The following is a 13,800-nucleotide window of genomic DNA, read 5'->3' as shown; positions in this document are numbered from 1 at the left end:
CCTGAACATAGCAGGTGTAGAGCAAATGGAAGATCCCAGCCTGCCCCTCAACAAGCTGTCTCTTGCATGCCTCCCTCAGCGCACCCTTCCTCTCTTTATGCCTGAGACCCTTTGCTCTCTAGGCCTTTGACCCTTTTACTCCAGAGACTGGAGCCTCCATCTCCTCCATTCCTGGGGTTAGTAACCGCAGTTCTCCATCATTGACCTCAACAGTTTAAAAATGTCACCTCACCTGTAGGTGCCTCCATAATCCGCTAGCCATTTGTTCTTTTATTAAGAAACACAGGACATACCGCTGTCCCTGTTGTCTGCGATGTCCCTCCTGCCATCCGTATACCCACCCTTGCGTCTCACAGGTGTCGCAAGCCCAGACATTCACCCCTCAGTTCCTGTGAGCTGCAGCCCTGCCTGGGAGCAAAGCCCCCCTGGGACCTGGACCCAGCCCAGTGCCCCTTGGCCTTGAACAAACCACTGATGGGCCCCAGGCTCCTCAGAATAAAACCAGCTGAGGCAGAGGGGGTAGATAGGGGACCTGAAAGCATCTTTGGCCCTTAATATTCCAGGAATCTTTCCGTCCAGAAGCCAGTTCAGTCCAGCCGCTGGCCTCCAGACAAGACTGCCCATGACCCTGCGTGGGGCCAGCCCGAAGGTGGACAGTCCCATCTCCCAGTTTGCTGTTTCCTTCTTAAAGCAGGACCTGGGCCCCCGCTATGACTAAACAGAAAAGAACGGCCTCTGAGCCCCGTGGTCGCCAGCTGGGTGGATCTAAGCTCCTGTGCCTGCCTGGGGCTTCCAGGCATTGTCATTCAACAAGCATTTATCAAGGCCCACCAGGCTCTGCCCCCGGACACAATGTCAGGAGAAAGTTCCTTTTGAGAGGTAGACCCTTATGAGGTCACTGAGTTGCCCCTCTGCAGCATCCTGTTCTGCAGATGGGGAAACCAAGGCCAGGAAACCAGAGAAGCCCACTCGAAGTCCATCCTGGCTGGGGACACCTGGATGCTCACTGGAGTGAGGGAGAGGACGGAGGGCCTGGAAGCGCACCTGGAACCTCCACAGTGCTCAGGTCTGGCCCCCAGGTCACTTAGGTTTGTCAACAGCGCCCCCTGCTGGCTGCCTGGGCCGCCGGTAGCCCTTTGTCCTGGTGGGCAGTGGCCTGCCGACAGCGGGATGAAGGCCTGCCAGGCATGAGGTTTCTTTGTACTTCTCTTCTATCTCCTCCAGCTAGGAGCTGAGCCAACCCAGGCCTTTGTGGGATGGGTCTCCCTGTCCTGGCTGGCTGTGAAAGTTGAATTCTCTGTTGGAACCCTGGCTACCAGTGTTCACCCATGCCCCCATGTGGGACCCATGCCTTCACCGCCGCATGGGTATCACATGGTGCCTGGGAGACCACCAGGGTCCTTTGGCTCTGATGGGGCCTGGCACCAGGAACTGAGATGGCCTTGCTGAAGGTGGCAGTGTCTTGCTGCTGCTCTGGGCTCTCTGTGTCCTTGTCTTCCCCACCATGGTTTGTCCCTGGCCCCAGGAGCCTTTGTCATGTGGACGCTGGCTGAGCATCTGTGTGGGTAAACTCAGGAGGACAAATACAGCTCCCGCTTGGGTGACCTACAGAAGTAGCAAGCAGAGCTGCCCTGATCATGCCCCTGCCAACCCAGACCATACACACACACACACACACACACACACACACACACAAACCTGTACCCTGCCCCCTCCCCAGGACCTGTTCAAGAGTGAAAATTGTAAAGGGAAAGCCAGGATTCTAGAGCTGGCTCCTATCCAACAGGCTGTAACCTCCAAGCCTCAGTTTCTTCATCTGTAAAATGGGGATGGAACTACATTCTCTTATCTGTGCTTTGCCTGGACCAGTACCTGACTCATAGGAGGAGCTCAGCACATGGTCATCTAGTAGGTAAATGTGGGCTTGGACCAAGAGTTCCTTGAACACAAGAAAATGATTTCATTTTAATCTCCGCACGCCCAATCCATCTAGCCTAGGACCCCGCACAGTGTCGTTGGTAAAAAGCATTTTGGCCGGGTGCGGTGGCTCACACCTGTAATCCCAGCACTTTGGGATGCCGAGGTGGGTGGATCATGAGGTCAAGAGATCAAGACCATCCTGGCTAACATGGTGAAACCCCATCTCTACCAAAAAGACAAAAAACTAGCCGGACGTGGTGGTGGGTGCCTGTAGTCCCAGCTACTCGGGAGGCTGAGGCAGGAGAATGGCATGAACCCGGGAGGCGGAGCTTGCAGTGAGTGGAGATCACGCCACTGCACTCCAGCCTGGGCGACAGACTGTCTCAAAAACAAACAAACAAACAAAAAGCATTTCTTGGGAGAGCAGAAGCATGTACAGATGAGCAAGTGGAGACTAAAGATGTTTGAATGGATGAGTAGACAGCTGAACAGGTGGGCATTTGTTTTTATTATTGTTACTTATTTATTTTTTAAATTTTCTTTTTGGAAGCTCCCTCACCCCCCTCCTCCTTCCCCAGGCAGGTATTTCGATAGATAAATGATGGGTGGAGAAATTGGGCGTCAGGGTGTGACATGTGTGATGGGTGGTGGGTGGGATGAATGGAGGGATGGTTGGCAGGGTGAGGGTGGAAGAAATAAATATGGGTACAACCCCACTTTCCCCTTCTTGCTGTAGAGCTCCAGAAAGCACTTATCAAAAATACAAATTCCCAGATGACCCAGCAACTCCACTTCTGAGCGTATGTTCTCTAGACTAATTCACACACGTGTGATGTGCCGATATGAACAGTTATTCCTGCAGCACTGCAATGATAAAAATTTGGAGCCGGGCGCAGTGGCTCGCGCCTGTAATCCCAGCACTTTGGGAGGCCAAGGTGGGCAGATCGCCTGAGGTCGGGAGTTCAAGACCAGCCTGGCCAGTATGGTGAAACCCCATTTCTATTAAAAGTATAAAAATTAGCCAGATGTGGTGGCAGGTGCCTGTAATCCCAGCTACTCGGGAAGCTAAGGCAGGAGAATCACTTGAACTTGGGAGGCGGAGGCTGCAGTGAGCCAAGATCACGCCATTGCACTCCAGCCTGGGCAACAGAGCGAGACTCAGTCTAAAAAAAAAATTGGAAAAAGCTTCAGGGTCCCTCATTTCAGGCTGGAGTGTGAGCCCCCTGAGCAGAGGGGCCTTGTCTGAGGGCTCAAGCCTTAGAACAGCACCTGGCAGGGGGTCAATGGGCAGATGTTAGTTGGATAATGCTTCATCATACCTAGGAATACTGTGCGGCCGTTAAAAAATGAAAAAGTGGCCAGGCACGGTGGCTCACACCTGTAATCTCAGCACTTTGGGAGGCCGAGGCAGGGGAATCACGAGATCAGGAGATCAAGACCGTCCTGGCTAACACAGTGAAACCCCGTCTCTACTAAAAATACAAAAAATTAGCCAGGCATAGTGGCAGCAACTGTGGCCTCAGCTACTCGGGATGCTGAGGCTGGAGAATCACTTGAACCCGGGAGGCGCAGGTTACAGTGAGCCAAGATTGCGCCACTGCACTCCAGCCTGGGCGACAAAGTGAAACTCCGTCTCAAAAAAAAAAAAAAAGTTCTTTGTGTCTTGATGTGGAATAAACTTTGAGATGTATCATCAACAGGGGGGAAAAGAAAGCAACGTCCAAATAATGTGTATAGAATGTTATTATTTTATGTTTTTAAAAATGTGGCAAGAAATAGTGTGTGTAGATATTTGCTTCTAGATGAGACTCTCCAGAAGGGGGACTGATGGCACTGGTTCTCCTAGAAAGGGCACCAGGGGACTGGGGACAGGGCCTGGACCCAGGACGGGATACCTTTGTGGACTTTCTGATTTTTGAACCATGCAAATGAATTACCTTCTCAGACACACATGGAGCAATGAGAATTGCAGCAAGAGCTACACATCCTTTAAAGCAATTGGAGGAGGAACAGGACTTTCTTCCAAAGGCTGGGGCCAGGCAGTGGTGTTGGTTCCCTCAACAAGCGTGTGTAGAAGGCAGACAGGCAGGCAGACACAACCTACACTTCCACCAGCTGCGAGGACTTGGCACATCTGGGGCCTCAGTTTCCTCACCTGTAAAATGGAGATGATCCTAGCCTTACAGAGTGTGTGTGAAAAGGAAAGGAGAGGATGCAGGTGTCCAGCACGTGAAAAGTCCTGGGTGACATGGCCAGAGATGAGGGGTCTTTAGTGGGGAGTGTGGCAGAGTAGTAGAGAAGGCTTAGGGCCCCAGGTCTCCTGTCCAGCACCCTGGATCTGACCCAAGTGTCTGCAGCCTGAACTGTCCACTGGGGGCAGGAGGGCAAATAGAGCTGGCAGCGGGCAGACTTCTACCTTGGCCCAAGGACCTGGACCCCTAACAGGGGGTGGACTGGGGCTGTACAGTCCTTCCTCTCTCTACCTAGATCCCCGCCTTTGCTGTGTGGCCTCCCTGGAGCGGCCTGGGGACTCCCAGGGCTTTTTCGAGCCGAAGGAGCTTCCTGCACTCGGCTCTGTCATCCAGAGGGAAGTCCCATTCATGCTAATGGCCCTGAGCACTTCCTTCTCCCGAACTTCAGGAAGGGTGAGCCTAGTGCCAAGCCATCCCTGCACCCGCACTGTCAGCCTTGCACAGTGGAAACCGTGGGCTGGCAGTCAGGAGCCCTGGTTCCTGGTTTGGGCTCAGACATTGCTTGATGTGCCACCCTGGCTTTTCCCTTTCTGTCTCTCAGCCTCAGTTTCTTTATCTAGAAAATGGGTGTGGTGCTCATTCTTATCCTCCTTTTCCAGGAGGGCAAAGTGAAAAAAAAAAGAGTTGTGAGTAGTTTATAAATTATGAACAACTCAAAGCCTGAGGGACTGGGGGGGCTGGTGCCACCTGAGATCTCCACTCAGAGCACATGTGCATGTGCAATGAAGGTCGTCATATGGGAAGGTCCCCCTGTATGCACATGTATGAACACACACACACACACGTACACATGCACACACACGTGGGCTAAGCCCTGAACCAGGAATCCAAGGGGAATTGCCATTCTTTCCACCACCCAGAACACACATGCACGTACAGAAATGTGTGCACCTGGCTGGGCGTGGGGGCCCACACCTGTAATCCCAGCACTTTGGGAGGCTGAGGTGGGCGGATCACCTGAGGTCAGGAGTTCAAGACCAGCCTGGCCAACATGATGAAACTCCGTCTCCACTAAAAATACAAAAATTAGCCGGGCATGGTGGTGGACACCTGTAATCCCAGCTACTCAGGAGGCTGAGGCAGGAGAATCGCTTGAACCTGGGAGGCAGAGATTGCAATGAGCCGAGATTGCGCCACTGCACTCCAGCCTAGGTGACAAGAGCAAAACTCCATCTCAAAAAAAAGAAAAGAAATGTGTGTACCTGCATGTGCAGTTCCTCATCCCCTGGTGGGTATGCCTGCCCAGTGCTCACATGTGCCACACATGGAAAGCACCCAGAAGCATTTCCTGCCCTCAGCCCAGTGGGGTACCCCAGATGCAGCCCCACAGGGCCCAGCAAAGGACTCTGGAACCTGCCAGTGTTGTGGCCAGAGGGCAGTTGGGAGGCTGCTCAAGGTTGGCAGGTCTGGCATGATCCAGTGACACCCTCTCTTTTCTCTTCGCAGGCTGGACAACGTTCATGGCTCTCGGGTAGAACCTAGCGAAACGGCCAGAATGAATTCTATGGACAGGCACATCCAGCAGACCAATGACCGACTGCAGTGCATCAAGCAGGTGGGTGTGGGGCAAGGCACACTCCAAGGGTGGGGCAGATGGGGCGGGCAGAGCAGCAGGCCTGTGCTGCAGCAGCAGGGCATCTGGCAGGTGCTGGCTGGAGATGATGACAGGGCCTTCTGACCACCTACCTATCGAGGCCGTTATTGGCATGCTGGCACTGACCAGCCTAATGCTGGAATCACATGCATGGGTTTCAGTGCCAATGCTGCCCTGTCCCTTTCCACACCCTTCCCAGCTGTGTGACGTTGGGCCAGTGTTGTGGCCTCTCTGGGCTCTATTTATGTGCAAGGATGCAGTGATGCACCTGGCACTTCCATCTCTCTCCCACCACCTCCCTCCCTAGAACTAAGCTCCCTGCCCCTTTGCTCCAGTTGTTCTCAAAAAAAAAAAGTCACAGGCTGGGTGTGGCAGCTTACACCTGTAATCCCAGAACTTTGAGAGGCCAAGGTAGGAAGAGTGTTTGAGCCCAGCCTGGGTAACATAGCAAGACCCTGTCTCAGGGAAAAAAAAAAAACAAAAACAAACAAACAAAAAAAAACAAAGAAAGAAGGAAGGAAGGAGAAAGAAAGAAAAGAAATTAAAGCTGAGAAAATTTAAAAATATTTACTAATTTGTTTAAAAATAAGAACCCATTATAGGCTGGGCCCAGTGATTCACACCTGTAATCTCAGCATTTTGGGAGGCTAAGAGAGGAGGATCACTTGAAGCCAAGAATTTGAAACCAGCCTGGGCAACATAGTGAGACCCCATCTCTATTTTTTAAAAAAGAAAAAGCCACAAGACAAGAGGTCCTAGGAAGTCATATCATTTTACAGGAAAGGAAAAAAGTACAGAGAGGGGAAAGGGGTAGCCTGAGTCCACTCAGCCCCTCTGGTGCTGGGAAGACCTAATTCCAGAGAGTGCCATGGTCCCCACCCTGCTGAAGCTCACACCAAGCCCAAGAGGCAAGCTGCCCAGGAGTTCCTCTATTTGGACTGCCGCGAGGTGGGGAACCTTTCACAGGGGCGCCCCCAAGCGGTGGCCAGGAGTGACGCGCCCACCTGCTGGGCCCAGCTCCCACAGCCCAGGCTGGCAGCTTCCCTGCACAGACCCACCAACGTTATTCACTCCAGAAAGGACCAGGTACAGCGAGAGGGGCACGGGCTTTGGTGTCAGACGCCTTGGACCCAAGTCCCCATTCCTTTATGGACCCATGGTGGGATCTCAAGCTAGTCCTCCATTTCTCTGAGCCTCAATTTCCCCATGTGTCAAATGGGGCCTACCTCGTAGGATGCTGTGAGGATGTTGCGGGTGATGCATGTAGCCCAGCCCTGGTGTGTGGTGGTTGATCAGCTAATGGCAGTGGTGGCCACTGTCCTCAGTATGTCAGTGACAGGGAAGGGAGTGCTGGGGCTCGGGCCCCTGGCCTAGGCCAGCTTAGCAGGAAGCTCAGGCAACCAGCACGGGCTGCTGGCCCCCGGGCTTCAGCCAGGCAGAGCTCACAGCCCCCTACCCACCCAGTCTTCCCTCCCTGAGGGCCAGGACCCAGACGGAGCCTCCCCAAGGTGCCTGCCCAGTGGAACTGAGGCTGTTCCTCGAGAACGAGGGGTGTGTGTCCTCTTATTAGCATCGAGCAGAGGAATCTTGGAGTCCATGCAGGGTCTGTGGAGAAGAAATTGAAGAAGGCTTGTTACAGATTGAACCCAGCCCAAATGGCTCTCCCAAATGCCAATTACACGCCTCTGCTCACCGTGGCAGAATAGAAACCAGACGCCAAGACTCCCTCCTCCCCCACACTCCCTCCTCCCACTCAGGGTTCTGCAGGGCTCTTTCCTAGCTCTACCTTTCACTCCGTTTCTCTCACCCTTGGCTCAGCTGGCAGTGGCCCCGCCCTCCAATGGGATGCTCATGCCTCCTGTGCATGGGACCCTCCGCATGGCAGGCACACCATTCCTGCTGAGACCTGCTCTCAGCCTCTTTCCTCTTGGCACCTAGCTCTGTATCACCAGGGGACAGGGTGCACCTGACTTCTTTGGCCCTCCCTGGATCCATCTTGGGCAGAGGCCCACCAGAAGCCCCTCACAGCATGGCACACAGCTCAGTCACCATTCCATCGCTTACAAACTATGCAGCCTTAATTTGCTGCTTCACTTCCCTTCATCTATAAAATGGGCATCATAATTAATGCACATTCAACCAGCACATGCCAGAGCCCGCACCACCCTCCCTCACCTGCCCCGGCACACACGTGCATGGACACACACAGAGGGCTCTGCTTTTGAGCCAGGCAGTGGCGCATTTGTGAGTGTGCCCAGCTGCCCCCTGGGCCATCCAGAGCTCCCTGCATGCTCCATGCCCCCCCCCCGCCCCCACACCTCCGGTCAGACACAGCTCAGTGCTGACATCTGTCTGCTCCACAGCTGCCCTTGAAGTCAGCCTCGGCTGGCTGGGGACTGTTGATTCTCAGGCATCCTGTAACCTAATCAGAAGAGAAAGGCAAGCATGTCTGCACGAGCTGAGATGATGGATGTGTCGGCTGTGCAGACTTCGGGCTGGTAGGGGCTGTGGTTCCCTCACCTCTCCACACAGCCTTCCCTTCCTGCCCTCACCTTGGTTGTAGCCTTTGTTGGCGTTCACCAACACCCACCCTCTGCACCCTGCTGCCCATGTCCCCTCACAGCCTCTATCTCAGCTGCCTTTGCCCCTTCTCAGCCTCTTGGTACTCGGAGAGCCAGTGCTCCCTCTCTGCAACATGCCCTTCTCAGAGATCACTGGCACATCCAAGCTCCACATGGAGAGCCCTGCAAATCAGCTCATCCCTGCTCAGCAGCTGCCCTGAACCCCAGGGGCCCTTCTGAGCATCTGTACCCTATCCCTGAGCTTGAACACTTCCTGGGCACCCAGCTGTCTCACCTACTCTGCTCTGTCTCTCTGGAGCTATGGGCCGTATAGGAATACATCAGGTCTCCCACCAGGTTGAGCTCCTTGGGGGCAAAGGACATGCCATATTCATCTCGAAATCACAGAGTCTAGCATAGCATCCAGTTCAGAGTGGGGCCCAACTATTTTAGGTAGGCTGAGGAGAGGTGTGGACTGATAGATGGATACATAAGAGAATGGATGGATGGACATATGGGCAGATAGTTAGATGGGTGGGTGGGTGCACATGTATAGATGATGAATGGATAAATGGATGAATGAACAGATAGGTGGGTGGCTGGATAAATTAACTTCTGGATGGATAGGTAGATGAATGAAGGGATGGATGAGTGGTGGATAAAGTGGTGAATGAATGAATGGGTGGGTTGGCAAGCAGACAGATGGATGAATTGATTCATTTAGGATGGATGGATGGATGGATGGATGGATGGATGGTTGGATGGATACATGCATAGATGGATGAATGGATGAATCATTTGATTCACAGATGGACTGGTGGACAGATGGATGGATAAGATGAATTCATCATTTCAAGGCATTGGTGTGCCCTATTCCTGCCCCAGCAGACTCAATGGCATTGGATATAGCCCAACTCTTTTGAGGAATTATAGAGATGGGCAGGCTTTCTGGTGGGGGACAGAGTACTAGTGTCCAGTAACAGCCACAGTTAGGGAGTCCTCTGCCTATGATTCAAACGTGTGCTCCCATCCCCAGCCCATCAACGGCTGGCCAAGCTCACCCCTGCCCTGCCCTGGCCCCTCCCTCCACCTCCCACTTGGGCTCATTCTGCAGTGGCCACGTTGCTGGCCTACACAGCAGCCTCACCATCCTTTGGACAGTTAACTGCTCCCCAATCATTTCCCATGGGGTTCAGCCTTGTGCCAGCCTTTGAGGTTCCAGAGGTGAACAGGAGGCTGTTTCTCCCCTTAGGAGGCTCACAAGAGAAACAGGGAACCATGGAGGGGCCCTGGCATCAATAGCAGTAGCAGTCTTTCCCTGGGCTCCTGCTCTGTAATGAGTTCCTTGTTGTTTCTCAACTTTGCAGCAGCCCTGAATGCCATCACTACCCCGTTTCACGGATGAGGGGTCTAATGTGCAGCAACGTCTTCTGAGCTGCATGGCTCAGCAACTGAGACGGGGTTTGGGCCATGTCTGTCCTGCTTATTTCACTAGATCACTTTGTCTCTCTGTGCACTTCAGTCACCTCATGGTTGAAATAGGTGACAAGGGCACAGAGAGGGGAGGGGGCTTGGCCAAGGCCAAAGAGCTGCACAGTAGCCAGCAGTGTATTTCCAGCACTTTGGGAGACTGTGGTAGGAGGACTGCTTGAGCTCAGGAGTTTTAGACCAGCCTGGGCAACATAGCAAGACGTCGTCTGTGTTAAAAATTAACAACAACAACAAAAAGTAGCCAGGCATGTTGGTGCACACCAGTAATCCAAGCTACTTGGGAAGCTGAAGTGGGAGGATCACTTGAGCCCAGGAGATTGAAGCTGCAGTGAGCTATGATTGCACCACTACATTCCAGCCTGGGTGACAGAATGAGACCCTGTCAAAAAAAAAAAAAAAGCCAGCAAAGGGGACACTTGATGTTTTCTTCAGCAATGAGGTGTACCCACAGCCTACAGGCCACACAAGCTGTCTGGGGTGAGCTCTGAAGGCTGGTGAGATACTGAAAGCTGGGCACTCAGGTGCCAGAACCAGACTGGGCCTCTGAGATGGACCTCAGAGGCTACCCCTGCACCCAGAGCCCCAAAGTGGGGTGCTGTGACCAGCTGGGGGCAGGCAGCTCTGAGGCAGCATGCAGTGGCTCCTGACCCTGCTAATTTGGTGTGACATCACTGAAATAAACAGAACAACTCGGTTAGCCAGGGTGGCTGGTGGGCAGGAATCAGCTGATTTGCATGGCTTTCCACGTGCAGCCTAGATACCACCTGTGGCCTCTGAGGGGCATGCTTTAGAGAAAGGGCACAGGAGGCAGAGGTGAGGACCCGCCGCTGCCCTCTCAAAGGGCTTGTTTCTGTATGTTGAAATTCCTCCTATCTCACACAATTCAAATGCAGGGAGCACTGCCTTTGCAGAAGGAGCCAGGGCTGAGAGCGGCCACGTGCAGCTGTACTTCCAGGAGAGCCTTTGGGAGACAGAGTCAGGTCCAAGGGCAGCCCCACGTGGGAGCACCCCATGCGCCAGGCACTTTGCCAGGGGCTGTATAAGCCTCATCTTGTTTAAGCCTCACTGCGGCCCCGTGACGGAGGGCTTTGTTGCTGCTTGCCTGCCCTCTTTCTCTCCTACATCTCTTTCTCTCCCTTTACTTCCATGGAAGGAGGACATTCTCCTTCATTTCACTTTCCTCCACCCATTTTTAAATATCTTGCCTTGCATGAACCACATTGTAGCAACAGTCACGGAACCTTAAGCAAAAGAAATAAAACCCCACCACCAAGTCAGGTTCTGTCATATCCCCATTTTACAGATGAGGCTACTGAGGCTCAGGGAGCTGAGGTGACCAACCTAGGTCAGTGGTTGGAAGGGGGTGAAGGCAGAGTGTGGAACCCCATAGCTCCCTTGCCAATTCTGGGCCCTGCGGCTCCTAAGCCCCTCCCTGCCCTGGCTCTGGGGCAGGCTCATGCTGCAGGTCGAATGGAGGGACTGCCCTGGGTGGCTCCTGTTCTGTTGTTTCTCCCAGTACCAAGGCAATGGGACCTCAGGAGGTGCCATCATCTCTGCAGTGGTTCACACTCCTGCGCTGTGGACACCCTCCAGGAGTCCTTCAGGAGGACGCAGTCAATTACAGCCAGAATCTCACCTTTGCCCCAATCTGCTCCTTGCCCCTAGCCACATCTTTTGTCTCCTGGACTCAGTACCCAACTCAGAGGGCCTGGGGAGACAGATAAGAGTGAAGGGGGGCATGGGAACCACCCCTTTGCTTTGCACCTCACCCACCCCACCAGCCCTGCAGCCTGGGCCTGAAGCAGAACCAGGAGGCCCAGCACCCTGGCACCAGAATTCAGTCTCCGTCGACTCAGACTCTGCCTGGCAGGGGCCTGAGCTCAGGCTGACTTCCCCAACCATGTCAGCAGCCTCAGAGCGGATCCAGGCAGGGCCCAGTAAGTCACACACAGCAGCCCCTAGTGTGAGGACAGTACAGGCACGTGTGCTTCCTCCACCCTCCCAGCTGGATATGGCCTCCCCTAATCCATCACCTTATGTGGCTAGGACAGAGCAGGCTCCAAAGCCAGAGCTGGTGGGAGCCCAGTCCTGGGCTTTGATGGCGGCGGCTGGGCAGTCGGGGGTAGTCAGGAAGGAATCTCCAGGGCCAGCCTGTCCTGGATCAGGGAGGGAGAACTCCCAGAACCCTGCAGGGATCACCTTCCGCCACCCCCACCAGCATCCAGAAAGCACTGTGCTATTAGTCATCAGCCTTCTCTAGACCTTGGTTTTCCTGTCTTTGCAGTGGGGCTACTAATCCACCAGGGTGGGGATGGGGGTGGAGGTGGAGGTGAGGGTGGGGGTGGAGGTGGGGGCGGTGGGGTGGAGTGGAGGTGGGGGTGGGGGGACAGTGGGAGCAGGCATGCTGAGCACAGGGGGTGAAATCGAGCATGAGGAAACTCACTGATCCCAGCTACCCCTTTACCCCTTTCCGTGAACCTCCTCCCCAGTGAGGCTGGGGTCTTCCCACCCCAGACCCCCACACACTGCCTGTGCTACCCTCATTCTTGGAGCCTCAGACGCCTCCTTTTCCTTTCCCACAGCACTTACAGAATCCTGCCAACTTCCACAATGCTGCCACGGAGCTGCTGGACTGGTGTGGAGACCCACGGGCCTTCCAGCGGCCCTTCGAGCAGAGCCTGATGGGCTGTTTGACGGTGAGTCTGCACCCTGTCCGCCTGCATTCCCGCCCAGGAAAGTCAGCCAAGTGCTAGCGTGCCTGTCCAGGTTTCAGAGAGGTTGTCAGACATTGGGAGGTGACACCAGTGAGAGAGCTGGGAAGACACTGGTGCTCGGGGGATGGCCCTATTTGGTGTGTCCCCCACGTGCACACCCCCAGGGGACCTGGAGTTGATGAGGAGGCACAGTCCCTAGGGATTGTGTGGGTTCCCACACTTGATGAGAAAGACACAGGGCTCACTTTGCAGGTCACTGTTCCATCATAAGCACAGTAGAGAAACTCTCAAAGGGTTCTCAGCCATTTTTTATCCAGTCGTTCATTCATTCATTCACTTAGCAAACATGTATGGAGCTTCTTTTGTCGTCGTCCATCCGCTCAGGTAAGCATTGATTGAGCCCCTCTTATATCCATCCATCTAGCCAAATGAGCATTGATCTCTCATTGATCATGTATGATCCCTCTGCTAAGTCCGGGGAAACTGAAGATGAATAAGGCTTCGCCGAGCCTGGTTTCCTCTGTAGTGGAGGAGGCAGATGTGTAAAGAAGTGACTGAGAAAATCTTGTCCACAGTGAAGGCAGCACAGAGAAGGGAATCCTGAACTGGCTGGGTGGTGGGGCGGGGCGCAGAAGACTGAGGAAAGGAGCTACCCTCTATGTGCAGGAGTCTGCCAGGCAGCAGAGGGAGCAGGAGTCTGCCAGGCAGCAGAGGGAGCAGGAGTCTGCCAGGCAGCAGAGGGGGCAGGAGTGCTCGGGGCACATGGAACAGCATCTGCAAAAGGCCACACAGCCGATGGAACCCAGAGAAACAGGAAGGGTCGAGGCTGCAAGCTGGGCAGAGGCCAGGTCCAGAGTTTGTGGGATGATCGGCCAGGCTAAGGAGCTTGCCAGCCAACAGGGCCCCATGGAAGTCACCCGAAGCTTGGGAATGTCCCCAGCCATGTGGCCTGTGTCCATACATGTGATGACCAGGGAGGGCAGCTGCTCAGAAGGCCCTGAGTCCGCTTTGAAAGGAATGTGGGTAAACAGATGGCAGGGGAGCCCGCCTATCCCGAGGCTGGGAGAGGAGGGACCAGGTGGATGTCTGGCCAGGCGGGAACAGTGGGCATGGCCCACGGGCACCAGGCTTCCTGAAAAGCTGGAAGGAGACAAAAGGCCCACATGGCCTTGGCCTGGAGAGGAAGAAATAGCGGCAACACGGCTATGGTGACAAAGCATCTGTTCTGTGCCTGGCGGGGAGTCGGCCCACAGAATACACCATCCCAC

At 54.3% G+C, this 13,800-nt stretch overlaps 1 protein-coding gene across 6 annotated transcripts in view; it reads left to right on the top strand.

Moving 5' to 3' along the window:
- Positions 1 to 13,800, top strand: part of ZMIZ1 (zinc finger MIZ-type containing 1) — a 245,837-nt gene that overhangs the window by 127,055 nt on the left and 104,982 nt on the right. For all 6 annotated transcript variants that reach the window (XM_054522404.2, XM_024253583.3, XM_063727598.1 and 3 more), the window contains 2 exons: positions 5,619 to 5,727; positions 12,401 to 12,514. In XM_054522404.2, the coding sequence (XP_054378379.2) occupies positions 5,668 to 5,727; positions 12,401 to 12,514 (174 nt within the window). In that variant the 5' untranslated portion in view covers positions 5,619 to 5,667. The remainder of the gene's footprint in view (positions 1 to 5,618; positions 5,728 to 12,400; positions 12,515 to 13,800) is intronic.

The sequence above is a fragment of the Pongo abelii genome, chromosome 8 (assembly GCF_028885655.2).
Source record: "Pongo abelii isolate AG06213 chromosome 8, NHGRI_mPonAbe1-v2.0_pri, whole genome shotgun sequence".
NCBI classification, from domain to species: domain Eukaryota; kingdom Metazoa; phylum Chordata; class Mammalia; order Primates; family Hominidae; genus Pongo; species Pongo abelii.
Note: the sequence above shows the minus strand (reverse complement) of the source record. Positions and strands in the feature narration are given on the sequence as shown.